Source organism: Calliphora vicina, chromosome 4 (genome assembly GCF_958450345.1).
Source record: "Calliphora vicina chromosome 4, idCalVici1.1, whole genome shotgun sequence".
NCBI classification, from domain to species: Eukaryota; Metazoa; Arthropoda; class Insecta; order Diptera; family Calliphoridae; genus Calliphora; species Calliphora vicina.
The window spans coordinates 91666989-91686807 of NC_088783.1; the positions used below are offsets into that span (position 1 = coordinate 91666989).

A 19819-nucleotide genomic window follows, 5' to 3' on the forward strand; every position below is an offset into this window, starting at 1 on the left:
GCTTTATATTTTCTCCGATACCCGGCAATAGAGAAAATGTAGTGTTACTGGAATTTTAATTTGTTCCAAAAATATATTTCGTATTATTTCCAGTATTATATATACCAGGCGTGGTGGTAAATAGGATATTATCCCCACCTCCAAACCGAAATGTTTTCAATTAATAAAGGAAAAAATGTAAAATAAATTCTACTTTATTTTCCTATAGTATTCTTTACTAGGATGATTAAAACCTTACCTTGCAGCCACACGATCAAGTTTTTCTTGATAGTCTTTTACATATACTGTTTGTCAAAATTTACCAAAATTTAAGGCCCCTAACCGTTTACAACAGTTGTATTTTAGTGTTGTATTTTTTAAAATGCGATCATGATTTACATTTGCATTTTAAAAAATACAACTATTGTAAACGGTAATCGGGGCCTAAAGCTGTAACGTAGGCTACACGCAACTTAGAAAAAAATGTAATCAGCTGATTTCTTGAATGAAAATTGAAAAGAATGAGAAATTGAATGCAAGTTTCAAGGCGAATTCATACAAGGTGGTGTCAGTTCTACAAAAACAGCAATTGGTCTTAACAAATGTCAAAAAACCAAAATGAAAAATTTAACAAATAAGCATTTAAACTTAATAAAGTGTAGATAATTGAATAGTGAGGGCTTTACTTATTTATGTAAACAATAAATATTTTGTTAATAAGCTTAGAATATGTAGATATTTAAATATAAAAACAAGCTTTGACAATTGTTAGAACCAAAAAGCGAAAAAAAAGTTATCAGCTGTTTGACTGACTCCACCTTGCCTTGGCAAGTTCGTTTCAATTCTTAAAAGTGTGAGTGTATTAGTAAAAAGTGTGAGTGTAATAAAACTTGAAAGGCAAAACTTGATCGTGTAACCCCCAAGTAATGTGACGAAAAGTAAATTTTTTTAGAAATTGTTTCGGTAAATAAAATAAATAGCGTGTTTATAGAGTACAATTTTCCTCCATATTACTCTATAAACATTCTGAATGTCTTTCTAAGCTAATTCTATAAATGAACCAAATAAATAATCAAAATCCATCAAATTCTAGAAACTATTTCCAAGAGTGACAATTTCAAAGAAAAATCTCTGATGAAAAAACTATTTCTAGAACAGTTCCTAACGTGTGTTTGCTAAAGTTTTAGAAGAACTGTTTTCAGAACCATTCCAAGTAAAGCTTCCTAAGAACGAGTTCTCATTGTTTTAAAACAAAAATCGTTGGCCCCAACGCCTAACTAGAACGGGTACTGGCTATAATCATGCGTTCTAGAACTAATCAATTTTTCTTGGGATATATAATAATTCTTCCTCTGAATAGCCTGGTAAAATTTAAAATAATTGAAAAAAATATTTTAGTATTTAAATACTAGTTGTTTTTAGTGATATTATAAAACAGTGTGATATACTGTAAAGACGCTGAGTATACAGTTAAATTTACAAAAAAGTGCTTAAAAATCGACTCAGCCGATGAAATCAGCTAGAAAATAAGACGCCGATGAGCAGGTAGTTTCGGCGGCAGCGTGGCTCGTGATAATTTAACGGCTGCTATGATAGCCGCCGGTCGTGCCGTTACGGCTTGCTACTCTGAACTCCAATCGATTTTATGGAATTCTGGTTGTAGAAAATTTAAATTGATATTTCTAAAATCCCGAAACGTTATGTACTGATCAGGTACAACATACAGTGTCGGACAAAACATATTGGACTAACATAACATTTCATTTATTTGTGCATTTTGTTTTGAAATGTCGAAACAGGGAAAAATATTTTGAAAAAATTTAATATTTATTTGTCCAATTCACAACCTAGTTGTATGTTACAACTATTGTGGTTGTGAACACAAATTTCGCCAAGTCGTATGTTTACCCTGCCAAGCCTTGACAATTCCAAACGAAGATGATAAAAAAAATTCCAAAATCTATTAATATGTAAAATTAATAATGAAAGCGAACTAATGTGTGCATTGTGTAAAAAATTCAAACAATAGACAAATATTTAAAACAAATTATCGTTTTTCATAAATTAAATAAATTTACTGATTTCAGTGTTACCGTTTGGCTGTTATTTTGCACTAAAATATTTGAACTTTTTTGTTTATGTATAAATATGAACTTTTGGTAACACTTAAATTTTCATACAACATTCGAAAAACATATGTAAAAATGTTGTAGGTGTTGTACAAAACATTTATATAGAAATTATCAACAACATTTGTACAACTATTGTACATTCAGACGACTTACAACTCATACGACTGTACAACGTCAGTTGTGAATTGAACAATTGTATTTCTTACTTTTATTATATAAAAGATCTCAAATTGTATAAAAAGCATGCGACAAAACATATTGGACTTTCGACAATGTAATCATAGTAAAGCTGTAAATGTGTCGTTATTATTCTAAAGTGAAAATAATAGTACTATAAATTAATATTGAAGCATGTGGTGTTACATTATTCATTCTGTAGTCGTATAATTACTTTCTTAAGACAAAGGTGGGTGTTTAAGGAAGCGAAAGTGAAATCTTACTTCATTTTCCTCATTTTTAGTGTGAGATCTACGATGGCTGGAAACAAATACAACGTTCACTTTAAAAAGTTAATAATTAAAGATTTTAAAGACGGCCTATCACAAAAAAACATTTGCGAAAAGTATTCCTTACCAAAATCCACTGTCAGTTTTATTATAAAGAAGTTTATAACGTCTGGAAAAGTTAATAACGTCCACCGCGGGGGCCGACCAAGGTGCACGACATCGAAAGATGATTCAAGAATAGTAAGAGAGTTCAATAAATATCCAGAAAAGTCTGCTCCTGCAGTTGTAAAAACTCTTGAGTTACAAATAAGTATTCGAACAGTACAAAGAAGAGCATGTGACGCAGGACTTCATAGTTATCGGGCTGCAAAGAAGCCATTTATTTCGCAAAAGAACCGAAGAGCTCAAATAAAATTTGAAAAGGAGTACATCGACTGATCAATGCAGAAATGGAGTACGGTTTTATTTTCAGATTAATCAAAATTCAACTTAAAAAACTCTGATGGCATGAAGAGAATACGCAGACCGAAAAATTGGATTGGATCATAAGTATTGTCAAGGTACTGTAAAACACGGAGGCGGTAATGCGATGGTCTGGGGTTGCTTTTCCGGAAATGGTTTAGGGCCCTCACACAAAATAGACGGAATTATGGACAGGTTCATGTACCAAGGAATACTTGACAGTGTAATGTTTCCTAATGCAGAGTGGAATATGCCACTTTTTTGGTAATTTCAACAGGACAATGATCCAAAACATACCTCAAGGTATGTAAAAGATTGCTTTGAGAAGGAAGGAATTCGTGTTATGAAGTGGCCAGCGCAATCTCCAGACATCAACCCAATTGAGAACCTTTGGGAAATAGTGAATATGACGATCAATAGAGAAGATGTAGGAGGAGATAAAAAAAACATTATTTGATGCTTTAAAAGTTGCTTGCTTGGTTTGCTATAGAAAAAACTACAATAGATAACCTTGCTTCCATGCCAAAAAGATGTACAGCCGTCCTTAAAAATAACGTGTATTCAATGAAATATTGATCCCAACGTTTAGTTCAATATGTTTTGTCGCGTGAATTTTTGACAAATTTTATTTTTTATTAATAAATATGTTTAAGTTTGTAATAAAATGTAAAAATATTGTTTAGATTTTAATATTAAAAGAATATATTTTGAATTTAAATGCATATATCGTGTTTATCGTATTTAATTGAACATGTTTGAAAGGCTTAACACAAATTTCTCTTCAGTCCAATATGTTTTGTCCGTCACTGTATAAGTGAAAATTATAGGTAACAAATATTAGGTCATGTTTAGAGTAACAAGGTGATCATAAATCAATATTTTAGATAAATTGTTAACGTAGAACACATCCAAAAGAGTATTATTCGTTGCCGTAAAGTGAGTTGGGATACTTGTAGGGTTGACAGTTGTATTTTTGCAAAAAGCGGGACAATTTTAAAAATAGGTGAAAAATGGCGGGATTTTCAAAACTTTCGCGGGACAAAAGATAATAAATTATACCTCAACTATCTTAACACTAGCGGAGTTCAGTATTAAGTGGGAAAGCAAATGCAAAATTGTAAAGGTTTTTTGTGTATTTTGTTATTGGATTACGGTAAAATTTTGCAATGATGCTAGACCATTCCCACTTAATTGTGATCACCGCTACTGTATTTTCTTTTAATAGAGTTAAATTAAAGAAAATTTCGCCCAGTATAAAAAATACGTAACATGTTTTGTTGTTTTGTTTGCTACTTTAACTTGATTTGGAAATATTCCATACAAAAAATAAAACAAGTAACAGAGCTATATTCGGCTGTGTCGAATCTTATATACCCTTCACCAAAGTATACCTTAATATAAATACTAAATACAAGACCTACAGTGATGAAGGTTTGTGTATTGAAAAAAAAAACAACAACAAACAAATGTATTTATAAATATATAAGTCTTTACTCATGCAAAACACTTCATATACCAACATGTAGAAAATCATAAAACCGGACAATCATATGTATTTACACTACGACTTTTGATTTGTAATTCTTAGTCATTTCATCTCATTCCACATTGTAGATTCTGTAGAATGTTGTTGTTGGGTATTTGTGCTCATATGAGAACTCATTATAAACAACTCTCTCTATTTTGTTAGTGAATATGATATACAAAGGAACAAAATATAATATACACATTTACATACATATATATCTTTGTTTTCTTTTTATTATGTTATTATATATGTACTACATGATTTCATGAAACACTAAGAAAATACATTGTCTATTATGTTTTTTGCTTATATCATGGCCATTTGTGGACCGATTTTCTCGAATAGAAACCGGAAGAATTCTGGAGATTTTGATGTGTCAATCATGTTTGTAAGTTATTTAGGGTATTTGGAATGTTGATTTCAACATACCGACGGACATGGCTATATCGACTCCGCTATCTATAACGATCCAGAATATATATACTTTATGGGGTCGCAAATGAAAAATGTAGAAATTACAAACGGAATGACAAACTTATATATACCCTTGCCACTCATGGTGAAGGGTATAAAAATATATTGTGAGCCAAAATAACTGCACATCTTTTGAGGCCAAGAACGAATCAAGCCAATATCGGATACTCTGTTCCAAAGTGAAGCGTATTGCAGAGAGAACGTTCTGCTTCAATCGAAACAAATAGAAGTCGGACGGGGCAACGTTTGGACTATAAAGCGGATGAAGCTAAACTTCCCAACCACTTTGTTTTAAGTGGTTTTTAACAGGTACTACAGCATTTCAGACGTCTTTCAACGTGTCTCAGCTTCAATTCGTATTTCCATGCTTTTGGATGAATCCTGCTTCCTGCAAACGTTTTGAAATTGCTGACTCAGTAGTTCCAAATGATTTCGCAAGCTCTTGTTGAGTTTGAAAACTATCTTTATTGAGTAACGCCTCCAATTCATGGGTATTTCAGTCACGGACAACCAGCCAGAATATGGACATAATGATTTTTAATTATTCAGAGCCGATTGATCATTAAGAAATAACTGGTTAAGTATACGAACTCTTCTGAATAAATATTTGCTCACGGGAAATACATACAAAAAATACATATCAGTTCCACTACTAATTGTTTAAATTTTTAGATAATCCAAAAAGCGGGTATTACGAATCCCGAGCGGGACGCGGGAATTCATGACAAAAAGCAGGACAAGCCCGCGAAAATCGGGACATTTGGCAACCCTAGATACTTGTGTTAGGTGAGCTAAGGCCCAATTAAGTCATAACATCTGAGAAATTTCGCTCAACTAATATATTGGGGTTAAAAGTAATAACAACATCATCATATAAAAATGTTAACATTTCGACTTTTCTAAAGAAATTACCCATACGTACATTCCTATTTGGACTATAAACAAAGCCTAGAATTAATTTTCTTTCATCGCAGCTCACTTCAAGAAATATATATTCTACTTGATTTTCTTCATCAATTACTTCATCCAAACTTAGTTCGTCGGAGTAACCAGGATCTCCAGGTTTGCTTATAACTTTAAATTTAATACCATTTTTAATATATATTGCAACACCGCCATATCCATTCCTATCATTTCTGTATATATTATAACCAGCTAATGAAATTGATAAATCCGATATACTGTCATCAAACCATGTTTCAGGAATACAAATAAAATTGATTTGTGAATTCTCGAATATGTAACGAAACTCATCTATTTTATTCTTGAGGTTTTGAGCGCTGATGTGACATATTTTAGCTCCATTTCTTTGTTTGGCTAAAACATTTACCATATTAGCTAACCCATCTCTGGAACGAATTCCAATATCATTTAAATTTCGCATATTTGTTTTCAATACAAACAGGAGCAACGAATTCAGATAAAAAATAGTTCAGAACAAGAAGCATTATTAAGTACAAGACTATAACTATACAAAACGAATAATATAAAAAACATACAATGAATATTGAGTAAACAACATGAAAAATAACTAAAACAATAGAATGTTGAGATAAAAAAGCAGTTATATGTTATTTGTTTCTACAGTTGCCACTATCAAAATGGATCTTAAATATATTAAACGTGTGTTACCATCAAATTCTACTAGATATTTCTGAAATTATTCGCACCATCTTGGCATTGAAGATTATTAGTTTTCATTCCCAGATAGAGCAATTTATTATCAACATCTTGTGATTGTTTTTCTACATCGCTCACTAAGTCGGACACCTTTTTTTTGTCAATGGAATCCACTCTGTTGTTTATAACCACACAAATTTCTTGAAGTCTGTAGCTTTAAACTTTCCTGAAATTTCGCTTCCATTTCAACTAACCGTTTCTCGTTATTGACTCTAGAAGTTTCTTCAAATTTAATTTCCATTATTTTATTTTCTTCCTCAACTTCAGCAAGCAGTTTCTCGTTGTTGACTCTAGAAGTTTCTTGAACTTCTCTAGAATTTTATTGAACTTCAGCTCTAAATTCAGCAAATTTCTCGTTTGTTTCTTGGAATTTGATTTCCAATTATTCCAACATAGCGGCCAATATTGTGTTTAAGTCTTCTTTATACTCGAATTCGAAAGTTCCGATGTCAATATCACGCCTCTTGAATTCATGTATCAGACTATAAATTCGCAGAAATACACATACACTTAAATTAAACACTTTAAATTTTATACATTGGTAATACAGTTGAGCGTCTCTGATAAACTCAACTCACGACTGCAACCTCTGCCATTATTTATACACACAACATCTTTCATGAACCTTCTACAATGATTTTAACGGACAACTAGTATATTCCAATTCTAGAGTTTAAACATTCAGTGTTGCCGTACTTTCAAACAATAATCAACTCAAAGCTTTTATTCAATGTTATATGTTTCACAGATATGTTAAAGGTTGAGTAGCACTGCTGTTTATAAGGCATTATGCAACTTTAAACAAGCCATTAGTTAGTTTGGAAAGGATGTGCGCTATGTGCACTTCTACTCGGAGGCCGTAAGGTCCAGGAGAATGTGATGAAAAAGAGTCCAATCCGCATAAGGAAATAAAAAGAAAGAAATATTTTATTACGGATTTGGAATCGCTGTAGAACGTCCTTTAAATATCCAACCTATTCCCCTAATAAAACCTAGTATGTTGCTCAGTTTACAGCCAGCAACACTACTGAGTTCATCCAGAAATCTGTTTCCTAGCCATCTAAATCTATGACCCTGTAGCCTAGGGCAGTTGCACATAATATGCTCTACTGTCTCTAGCTCCTCTACATCACCACACACCCTACAGAAATCCTGTGTGCCGTTATCACATTTACCTTTGAAGGCCCCAATTGAGCAATGACCGGTTATCACTCCTACTAGAATCCTGAGATTATACCTATCTAACTCTATCAGTGTTTTGGTCGCATTTGCATTCAGTTTTGGTCAAAAGGCTCTGGACTCTTTGCAATCCGTCCAGGATTGGTTGGTGGAGTCACGGAATCTTTCAAATATTAGCATATAGTAGTGACATATAGTAGGTTTTACCCCCCGTTCCCTAGTACCATGATCTAAATCAGAACCATTTCTGGTCAGTTCATCTGCTACCTCATTTCCCTGTATATCACAGTGCCCCGGTACCCAACATAATCTTATTGAGTAGTGTACCAATAACTCTTCGAGAGCTTTCCTACAGTCTTCCACTAAGCTGGAATATATTAAATGACATTCCAGAGCCTTAATTGCCGCCTGACTACCCCTCATTGACGTATGCCTTTATCAACTCTGTGGCTTTCCAGATCGCGAAGATCTCTACCTAGAAGACGCTGCACTCGTTAGAGAGTCTATATGAGAGTTTGATATCTTTGTCGACCAGATAAATCCCGGCCCCTGGACCAGAGTCCATCTTGGATCCGTCAGTGAAATCTGCACACCTATCGAATAGATGATTGGATACAACCCAATTATCCTTACTTGGGAACTCTACTGGGGGTGATGCACCGAAGTTGAAGATCGCAACCCTATAGTCAGAGATTGGAATGATGTCCTGACCGATAAGACCTGCCTCATACAGTATCCTAGTGTGATCTACCGGCAAAGGTTTTACTAAAGAAGACTCAAATAGCCTGAGTAAGTTCCTTCCTTTAATCTTTCCTGGGTTCCTAAATACTTGACTCCACCTTATATTTCCTAGCACCAATTCTGTTTTTGATGGGTTTACACCCAACCCGTTAGTTTTCGCCCAGAGATCGCCAAGCGATTCCTGCATGATGTCACTGATCGAGGAGAGAAACTTTCCTTTAATCAGAATCACCACGTCATCTGTAGATTCTTTCGAATCTAGCGACGTCCTGTCTTTGTTTCTTGAGAAGGTACTTCTCCTTTGCGGTTAATGAGCCAGGATCTCTATGTCCCATATTAGCCAGAAAGGCCAGAGATTTCCTGGTGCCATTTTTGGCCTGGAAAGCCTCTACTATACAAGTGGCAAACTCAAGTGTGGATATCACGAGAAGATATATACTATTAGATGCAACATCAATAGAATACACTATCGCCCCTATTAGAATTCGCGACCCCCTTTGTGAATGTGCCATAAGAACCTGCAAATATACAGAGGATAGTTAGACCACAGAGTGTACTTAAGCCCTAACATCGACACTGATACAAAATTACAATAGACTGGATGTAATGGCAACATCGTACATGAGGACGCACGATACTCCAATAACTAGGACAGTGGAATCTTACATGGGAAATACTAGAAAAACAAACTGCAACAAATCGTATTATAAGATGGAGATGCTTTGTGGAATGCCCACATCATTTAATTTTTAATAAGAGCTTTATCAGCTTACTAGTTTTTTATATTTAACATCAACACATTTCTTTATACAACCTATGAATTTATTTTTCAATCTTGTAATTTGTTGAATTAAATAAAAGAGCTTGAGCCTGAAAAATATTTGATCATTATTATTATTTTATTATTTATGAATAGATAAATATAATGTGTACATAAATATTTTGTTTTTTATAATTCAATTATTTTATAATACATATCTATATTAGGCTGAAAATTTTTGTTGTAAGTCTGATTGGCATAGTTAGTTATAAATAAAATTTTTCTATAGTTTAAGAAAACTTTTATGTATTTATATAGGTTGCTGAATGGGCTCAATTATTCAGCATATTTAGCACCTTGCTTATATTAAATTGTTGTTTACCAATCCTGCATTAATTAAAAATCGGGCACACACCACTAAAGTGGAAAGTGTTCTCAGGTTCACGAAGATTACATATAGTACATAAAGTAGTAGTGTTGTTGCTAAAGCTTCTAGCGTTTAAGTTTAGTAGTTCGCCTCTTGCTTTAATTATAATACTTGAGATACTAAAAGATAAATTTGCGGTGAGAGAAGCCAGACCATTAAAATTAAGTTGTGAGTAGAGATCATGATGCTGGGAGTTTGTTCCATTTAAAATGTTATTTTCGCGTTCTTTAGTTCTAATTAGGTTTAAAATAAGTTTCCAATAGGCACACAAAGGTTGGCCAGAGTTAGGAGGAGAGAATCCTAGATAAATACAGAGATCAGACCACTCTTTTGCCCAGTATACATTTTGTGATATGATACTTTTAGCTAAGATTCGAGGTAAGCGATTGTGATTTAAACTCAATACATTATTGATGTAACTAAAATGCTGTTTCAGAGTGGTTAGATATAGAGAATCGTGATCAGTTTCTAAGTGCAACATGTAATTGGGAGTATATAGTAGAGCATTTTTTTAATAAAAAACCTATATAGTTTTTCGACTTCATCATATTTTTCGTATCCCCATATTTGTGCAGCGTAAAACATTATAGATCTGGAGGCAGCATGAAAGATTTTTATTTTATTATTTTTCAAAATTTGTGGATTTAATATATTGTTACGAAATTGTACTTGAATTCAAATATAACGATTTTAGCGGCTGATTTAAAGTTGCATAATGCTGATTTAAAGTTGCACAGCAGTGCCTCTCAAACTGTAACATATCTGTGGCTGTTATTAACATTGAATAAAAGCTTTGAGTTGATCATTGATCGTAAGTATGGCAACACTGAATGTTTGCTGCGACTTTCGATACAAAACTTGCTGTTGAACACGCCATTCAATTAACCCAACAAATAAGATACAATAGACTCTATTCTGCAGACATTGAACAGTTATTAGCTGAAAAAAAAGAGTTCATCGAGAGTGGCAACTCTATAGATCCCCTCAACTTAAAACGTAGCTTAGAAAATGTCGCAAACGCCTCAGTATGCTTCTTCACAAACGCAAAACTGACTCAATTAATAAATATCTGGAGAACTTAGATGCCACCCAGTACTCAAATTACTCTCTATGGCGAGCTACAAAAAAATTCAAAAGATCTGTTATGAGCAGACCTCCTCTACGTAATTCTAGTGGAGGCTGGGCGAGAAACGATACTGAAAAAGGAAACCTGTTTGTTAGTCATCTAAAGAATGTATTTTCCCCAAACGAGTCAAACGACATAATAGAGTTACAACCTACTTAAACCCATATTACTGCAGCTGAACCACTTCATTTTGAGATTTCAGAGATTGTCAAGGCTATTGTTGATTTAAACTCCAAAAAATCACCTGGTATTGATAAAATCACTAACAAGATGCTCCTCGAGCTACCCCAATTTGCATTAAGAATAATCCTATTTATTTTTAATGCTATATATTATCCACCAGAATGGAAGGTTTCTTTAGTTACAATGATACCTAAGCCGGGAAAAGATCACAGCCTATTGTCAAATATATCAAAGCAATTCGAAAAACTGTTAATGCACAAGTTAAAGCCGATAGTGAATCATTTTGATTATATTCCAACTCATCAATTCGGATTTCGAGAAAAACATAACACCATAGAACAAACTCACAGGTTGGTAGAAATCATATCCAAGACATTTTAAGAAAAAAAATATTGTTCTGCACTCTTCATCGACGTTTCGCAAGCCTTCGACAAAGTATGGCATGAAGGATTATCGATAAAAATAAAACAATATTTACCAGTGAACACACACAAGCTTCTAGAAAGTTATTTAAGTCATCGAAAGTTCGTTCTTAAAGAGGGAGACTTCATAAGTTCACCACAGCCTATTGAAGCAGGCGTACCCCAAGGAAGTATACTGGGTCTCTTCCTATATTTGCTATATACTTGTGATATGCCTTTCAAGGTCTGCATCTAGACCGACGTCTTACCTGGAAAAAGCGTATAGATACGAAATTGACTCAAATGAAGTTAAAATTACTACAAATTTACTGGCTAATTGGTAAAAACTCGAGATTGAGTTTAGATTGCAAACTTTTGCTGTACAGCTCAATAATAAAACCCATATGGTGCTATGGAATTCACTTATGGGGCACGGCCTCAGCTTCTAATATTGAAAAAATTCAAAGATTCCAAAATAAAATATTACGAATGATAACAGCAGCGCCTTGGTATGTGAGAAATATTAACATTCATAAGGACCTATGTGTCTCCCTGGTGAAAAATGAAATAAAAAAACAAGCGGAGTCATATTTGAAAAAGTTAGAAGTTCACCCAAACCCACTTGTACGAACATTAATGAGAGGTAATGGCTACATCCGACTAGGAAGAAGGAATCCAACAGACCTGCGCTGATGATATGATCTATAAATTAAACATAATTTTTCGTCCAACTGTGGTGGGACGTAAATAAAAAATAATATTTAGATTCAAGATTGAACAAATTATTGATAGTTATTTTGTGAAGATACAATAAATAAAATATGAAAAAAAAAAAAATAATTATAGAAAGATCACGAGAGATGGAGTGTGTATAAATAGTGGCCATGGTTGCAGTCGTGAGTTAGTTTATCAGAGACGCTATTCGAATAAACATCAACTGAGTGCCTTAAATTGTGCTGTATTTCTGCGAATTTATAAACGTGTATAAAAAACACTGAGCGACTATTTAATTCTGTTTTGTTGTACATTTTAAATAAATAAAGAATTGTAACAATTTTTAAACAACTAAACGGCTTTTGTTTGCAGTCAAAAGTATCCGGTTTATTTAAAGGAAGTAAACCAACGTTTTGAGAAGTTTAAAACGTACACTAAGGGAAAAACTGCAACTTAAAAACAAGAACACGTCATATTAATTCAATAATGTTCATTATAATAGAATATCCATATAAAACCATATTGAAATACGATAAATCAATAATTTTCAACTCTAAATTAATATTTTTCCATATTGAAATAAAAAATTTCAACATTACTAGACTTTCGTTAATGTTTCTTATTGATTTAATATGGTTTTTATTGATTTTAAGGTGTTTTTTCTGTGGGTGTAACAATATATTTTGACCATGTAGAGTTTATTACTAACTTCGAGTCAGAAAGCTTGCTAGTCAGATGTTTCTTGAAAGATAAATTAAATTGTGTGCAATTATAATACCAAGATATTTGTAGTTGTTAACGATGTCTATATCTTGTGCTCCATAATGCTATTTCAAGGAAGAGGATATTCGTGTGGCTGATCGAAATATAAGAATTTTAGACTTATCTAAATTTACTTTTAGGCTTGAACAGTAAACATATTGTTACGAAATTGTACTTGAATTCAAATATAAATATTTTTACGGCTGATTTAAAAGTTGCATAATGCTTTCAAATAGCAGTGCCCAAACTTTAACATATCTGTGGGCATTATTAACATTGAATAAAAGCTTTCAGTTGACCATTGATCGTAAGTATGGCAACGCTGTTTGCTACGACCGTATATTCGAATATTCAGTTAAAGAACATTGTAGAAAGTACACCACAGATGGCGTATGTTTTAGAAAGCTTTAGACAGTTAAAGAGCAATCTAGAGTGCAGATGGCAGTGTTATAAATAGTGGCAGAGGTTGCAGTCGTTAGTGAGTTTATCAGAGACGCTATTTGAAGAAACATCAACTGAGCGCCTTAAAGTGTGCTGTATTTAAAAGTGAATTTGTGTACATTATAAAGTGTGTGTATTTATGCGAATTTTTAAACGTGTATAAAAACATTGAGTGACTATTCAATTCTGTTGTTGTACATTTGAAATAAATAAAGAGTTGTTACAATTTTTAAACTAAACGGCTTTTATTTGCAATCAAAAGTATCCGGTTTATTTAAAGGAAATAAACCAACGTTTTGAAAAGGTTGAAACGTAACAATTGGTGTCAGAAGTGGGATTGCAAAATAATAAGCATGAAGTTTGAAGAACTAAAAGTTGAACAACTCAAGAAAGAATTGAGAAAGTTGGAGCTACCAAACAGCTTTTATTTGCAATCAAAAGTATCCGGTTTATTTAAAGGAAATAAACCAACGTTTTGAAAAGGTTAAAACGTAACAATTGGTGTCAGAAGTGGGATTGCAAAATAATAAGCATGAAGTTTGAAGAACTAAAAGTTGAACAACTCAAGAAAGAATTGAGAAAGTTGGAGCTACCAACAGCAGATAACAAGGCAGAATTGCAGAATAGGCTGATAATTATTAACACCAGAGTAGATGTCATTGATAAGAAGGTGTCGAACTTGAATAATGTTCAATGTCAAAAAGAGGCAGTTTTATAGGCTTTAAATGAGAAACAATGTAAAGCCACAATTAAATGTTATAACTGTGGTAAAATTGGTCATATTCAGCGAAACTGTAGAGCACCAAGAAATAGAACCAGATATGTTTCACCGCTAAGAAACAACCAGCAGTCGTATCAAGAAGCATTACAAGAACCACCTTTAAAAAGAGCTAGCACTGAGGGAGAGGATTTGGTATGGGCCCGTGAGGAAGTGGAGGATTGTATACACAATAGTTGGTTGGTGTTGGGACCACATAGGGTACTTAAGAAATTGGACGACATGGTTTATAGAATATGGAAATGTGGAAGACCGATATCGGGAATTAAGGTTGAACATCTGAAACTACTAGCTGCCTATGGGAGAAGTGAGTCTATGCCTATTCGGGTCGAACAGGCTTAAGCGGGGGGCAGTGTTACGAAATTGTACATGAATTCAAATATAACGATTTTAACGGCTGATTTAAAAGTTGCATAATGTTTTCAAATAGCAGTGCCCAAACTTTAACATATCTGTTGGCATTATTAACATTGAATAAGAGCTTTCAGTGGACCATTGATCGTAAGTATGGCAACGCGGTTTGCTGCGACCGTATATTCGAATTCGAATATTCAGTTAAAGAACATTGTAGAAAGTACACCACAGATGACGTATGTATTAGAAAGCTCTAGACAGTTAAAGAGCAATCTAGAGTGCAGATGGCAGTGTTATAAATAGTGGCAGAGGTTGCAGTCGTTAGTGAGTTTATCAGAGACGAAGAAACCTCAACTGAGTGCCTTAAAGTGTGCTGTATTTAAAAGTGAATTCGTGTACATTATAAAGTATGTCTGTATTTCTGCGAATTTATAAACCTGTATAAAAACATTGAGTGACTATTCAATTCTGTTGTTGTACATTTTAAATAAATAAAGAGTTGTTACAATTTTTAAACTACTAAACGGCTTTTATTTGCAATCAAAAGTATCCGGTTTATTTAAAGGAAATAAACCAACGCTTTGAAAAAGTTAAAATGTAACAATATAAAGCATCAATCAATTGTTGTAATTCCAAAGGCGAATCCGAAAGTAAAACTATATCATCAGCATACAGTAAAATTTTGACATTCGTTCACCTTCATGAGAAGGGTATAGTATATAAGTTTGTCATTCCGTTTGTAATTTTCACAATATAATTTTCCGACCATATAACGTATATATATTCTGGATCCTTATAGATAGCGGAGTCGATTAAGCCATGTCCGTCTGTCTGTCTGTTGAAAGCAATTTTCGAGAAGTTTCCTATTGAAAATAAGCAAAATCGGTCCACAAATGGCTGAGATATGAGGAAAAAACCAGGACAACCTCGATTTTTGACCTATTTTTTACATATATTTGGATTACTAAGTCATTAATATAGACAATATGGATATCTAATGACACGAATTTATTTTTTCAAACAAAAAAAAAATTAAAAAAACAACTGGAAAAAAAATAAATTTTGTTTACCTAAAAATATTTAAAATTTGTATTTTGAAGTATAATTTGGTGAAGGGTATATAAGATTCGGCACAGCCGAATATAGCTCTCTTACTTGTTAGAGAGGATATTGCCAACCCAGATTTGACCTTCTGTGTTTTCATATGTACGATTTAATATTCTTACTAATTTTAACGACAACCCAAGCCAAGCCTAGATAGTTTGTAAAACAAGCTGTTTCTCGGTATCATATCAAAAGCTCACAAAAAATCAACAAAAACGGCATATGTTTTTTTTCGATCAATTTATTCAAGTTGACTATGTTTACCAAATTAAAAATATTATCGACAGTATAGTATTGTTTTTTAAGCCGGTTTGATACTCATTTAAAATATTGTTGTTGTCGATCCATTCGGTTATTCTATTCAGCAGTATAGTATTAAAAATTTTGCACGATGTATTTGTCAATGACAGTTTACGATAGTTACTAGGTATCTTTGGATCTCCTTTCTTTAATAGTGGTATTATTAGTGATTTTTTGAAGCTGGTTGGGATTTGCTCATGTAAAAATATCTTGTTGTAAACTGTTAGAATTTCAGCAAGAAAGCATTTTTACAAAATTCATAGGTAATACCATCCGGTCCTGGAGCTTTATTTTCTTTGAGCGTTCTAATTACCGAGCGTAAGTAGTTCACAGAATTCAAAAGGGAATCTAACATAGGATCAGTAAAGTATGGCATGCACCAGCTCATAGTATGAATGTTTTCATCTAGATCAGCATTTAATACGCCCTTCACACTATATGTAGTAGCTCTCAAAGATTTTGATAGTTTCCACCATTCGCTAGCTGTATTCAATTGTAAGTTTTTATTATAAAATTCTAGTTTTTTTGTTTTTGCAAATCAGCAAGTATTTGTTTCGAGATGCGAAATATCTTGATTATCAAAAATATTTTGATAACATCGGCTTAACCAAAATATTTATGCTGTTATTCTATTTTTAGGAAATCTAGTAACAATGTTTGCCTTAATGAGATCGCCCAAAATAAGATGTCATGCAACTACAGCCTTTGTCTTGTCATTATGTATTTCGGACTTGCTTTTTTGCTCTTTTAGCTTACCATTGACAGCAGTACGTTTTTTTAAAGAGGTAAGTTTCTATTATAAATTTGTTGAAGTACACACAACATATTATTATTATTGCATTCAAATCATATTGTTACGAAATATCAATATTTATCATTTTTAAAAATGTTCATTAGTAATTCTAAGCAATTTCGATAGCATTTTTGCGAAGTATGACAACATAAAATGTGAAGCAGTATAAAAATAGTGGATGATTCTGAATAGTGTCAGCGAGAATCAGAACCAGTAAGTCAATTGTGAATGTTGATAGAGTTAACATCAAAGTTTTGTAATTGCCATTTTTATTTAAAAATAAAGCGGGACTAAAATTTCAGTTTTTTTTGGGATTCAATCGAAAAAAAAACCATCTTTAACAACTACAAAATTAGGCATTTAATGACCACGGCACTACAGTAAAAACGACCTTGCATGTGTTACAGGTAGGGGGCGGACATATATGCAAATGCATGTTTTTTCTCGAACGTCACAATGTAGACTAATTACACTGTGCTACACTCAAAAATAACTTGGCAAATGACCTAGTGCCAGAGTCCTGAGCCGAACGGCTTTAAGTCGGCTGAGCTGAGCCGCCGATAATTTTTTTCGGCTTAACATAGACGCTGTTTATGATAAAAGTTCTTTAGTTAGGTTAGGTTATGAAGGCAGCTAGTTATCAGCCAGCTCACTTGGGTCCATGAAATTGGTCCCTTTGTGTTACCCTAAAGATCATGCTCAGAACCTCAAGAGATTCTTCACATGTCAGAACTGGGTTCAATGCCGAACCAACCTGACGCACGAATGAACGAATCCATCCTCCTGATATCAAGAGTAGATAGATCCGCTAGGCCGTGCAAAAATGGACTACCTATTGTCGCAGTCCGCACCCCTGCTAAGGCAGGGCAAAGACAGAGGAGATGTTCAATCGTCTCATTCTCGTCTTCATCATGGCAACTTCTACAGAAGTCATTATATGGAGTATTCATTCTCCTAGCATGCTCACCTATCAAGCAATGCCCCGTGAGCACTGACATCAGAGCTCGAAGCCTAGCCCGAGGTAGCCCCGTGAGGGACATTGACCTACGATGGTCATAAACGGGCCAGGTGAGTCTCGATATCGTGCAGTTTGTCGAGTTAGACCATCTGAGTTGAGCAGACTCAAATAATTTACGCTGTATGATTGACTTACAGCAAGACAGCGGTGAACCGACCAAGTTATCGATCTCGTCAATTTGTAGGCGAGAGCCTCTTTTGGCCAGTTCATCCGCAATAGCATTGCCAGGTACACCAGAGTGACCAGGCACCCAGAATAACTCCAGGTTAGAATGTCTCGCCATCTCATTAAGAGATACCCGGCATTCATGTACCAATCTGGATGTCGAGTAGACGCCAGATAGGGATTTGATAGCAGGCTTACTGTCGGTACAGATTCGGATATTCACACCAAATAGCCTATAGTACTTCATCCAGTGTACCGCCCTTTTGATCGCTGAAATCTCAGCTTGAATTACACTACATTGATCATGTAGCCTGAAACACACCCTCTTCTGAAGATGGGGAATATAGAAGCCTCCACCCACCCCATCCGCAGACTTAGAGCCATCTGTGTATATGACAAACGTGTCCATGGAAGAATGAGACCCGCCCGTCAATGACACAGAGAAGCGTCTGTCAATAAAGGGTAAGGGAGTGCAGTAGTCAATATTAGCAGGTATATAAGATATACCGCCCAAAATAGACGCATGGCCAGTACAACTAGACCTCCATGCTCCAACAGTACTTAACCTAACCGCCGAATTTATGGCCAATTGTTTTGCCATCAGATCAGCCGGTAGCCAGTGCATCATTACAAACAGAGCACGAGACGGAGTACTGCGCAGCGCACCCGTGATCATTAGTGCGGATATTCGCAGGATTCTCTCAATTATCCCACAGTAGGTGGATTTACTTAGAGCCTTCCACCAAACTAGTGCTCCATACATTAGTATGGGCTTGACCACCATATCGAAAAGCCATTTCGCATTCCTAGGGCTTATTCCCCAGGTACTCCCAATGGCGCTTCTGCAGGCATAGATAGCGACAGCCGCCTTGGATGCTCTCGCATGAATATTAAGGCTCCAGGATAGCTTAGAGTCTAGTATAATTCCCAGATACTTAGCACTATCCGAGAGTTTAAGTTCCACACCGTTAAGGCGCGGTAATGGGAACGGAGGGATTTTGTACCTTCTGGAGAACAGCACAAGCTCCGTTTTCCCAGGGTTCACACCTAGTCCACTTGCAGTGCTCCACTGGCTGAGTGTACTGAGTGAAGTTTGCAGGCATTGTGATAATGTGTCCAAGTGTTTTCCAGAAACAGCTACGGCAACATCATCAGCATATGCAACAGTTTTGCACATCATGGAATCTAATTTCATGAGTAACATATTGATGGCAAGATTCCACAAGAGTGGAGATAAAACCCCTCCCTGTGGAGTGCCCCGGTTCGCTAATCTAAAAATAGTAGCAGTTCCCATAGAAGAGATAATGACTCTATTAGTCAGAAGTCTACCTATGAAGCAGATAATAGATTGATCTATATCCAGACCACCTAGAGCCGAAAGGATCGTCTCTGGCGTCACATTGTTAAAGGCCCCCTCAATATCCAAGAAGGCCACCAATGCATATTCCTTATGCTCGAGTGATTTTTCTACGAATCCCACAAGCGAATGTAAAGCAGTCTCAACAGATCTACCTTTCATATAGGCATGTTGAGACAAGGATAGTCGGTTCGGGTTAATCGATGAACGAAGGTGTAGATCAATCAACCTTTCCATAGTTTTCAAGAGGAAGGACGATAGGCTAATAGGCCTAAAGTCCTTGGGTCTAGTATGAGATGCCTTCCCTCCCTTGGGAATGAAGGCCACAGTACATCTGGTCCACGACTCCGGAATATATGACCAAGCCAAGCAGGCCGAGTATATACGAGTCAACCAGGGAATAATTAAATCCTCATTCCGTTGCAGATCCGCCGGAATGATGCCATCAGGACCCGGAGATTTATATGGGTCAAAGCTACGCAGGGCCCATTTTAGTCTCTCCTCATTTATGAGAA

General features: G+C 34.8%; 1 protein-coding gene across 3 annotated transcripts in view; it reads left to right on the forward strand.

Annotated features, from left to right (window-relative positions):
* Window positions 1–19819, forward strand: part of Tre1 (Trapped in endoderm 1) — a 195986-nt gene that overhangs the window by 30339 nt on the left and 145828 nt on the right. For all 3 annotated transcript variants that reach the window (XM_065507019.1, XM_065507020.1, XM_065507021.1), the window contains exon 2: window positions 16611–16756. In XM_065507019.1, coding sequence (XP_065363091.1) covers window positions 16611–16756 — 146 coding nt within the window. The remainder of the gene's footprint in view (window positions 1–16610; window positions 16757–19819) is intronic.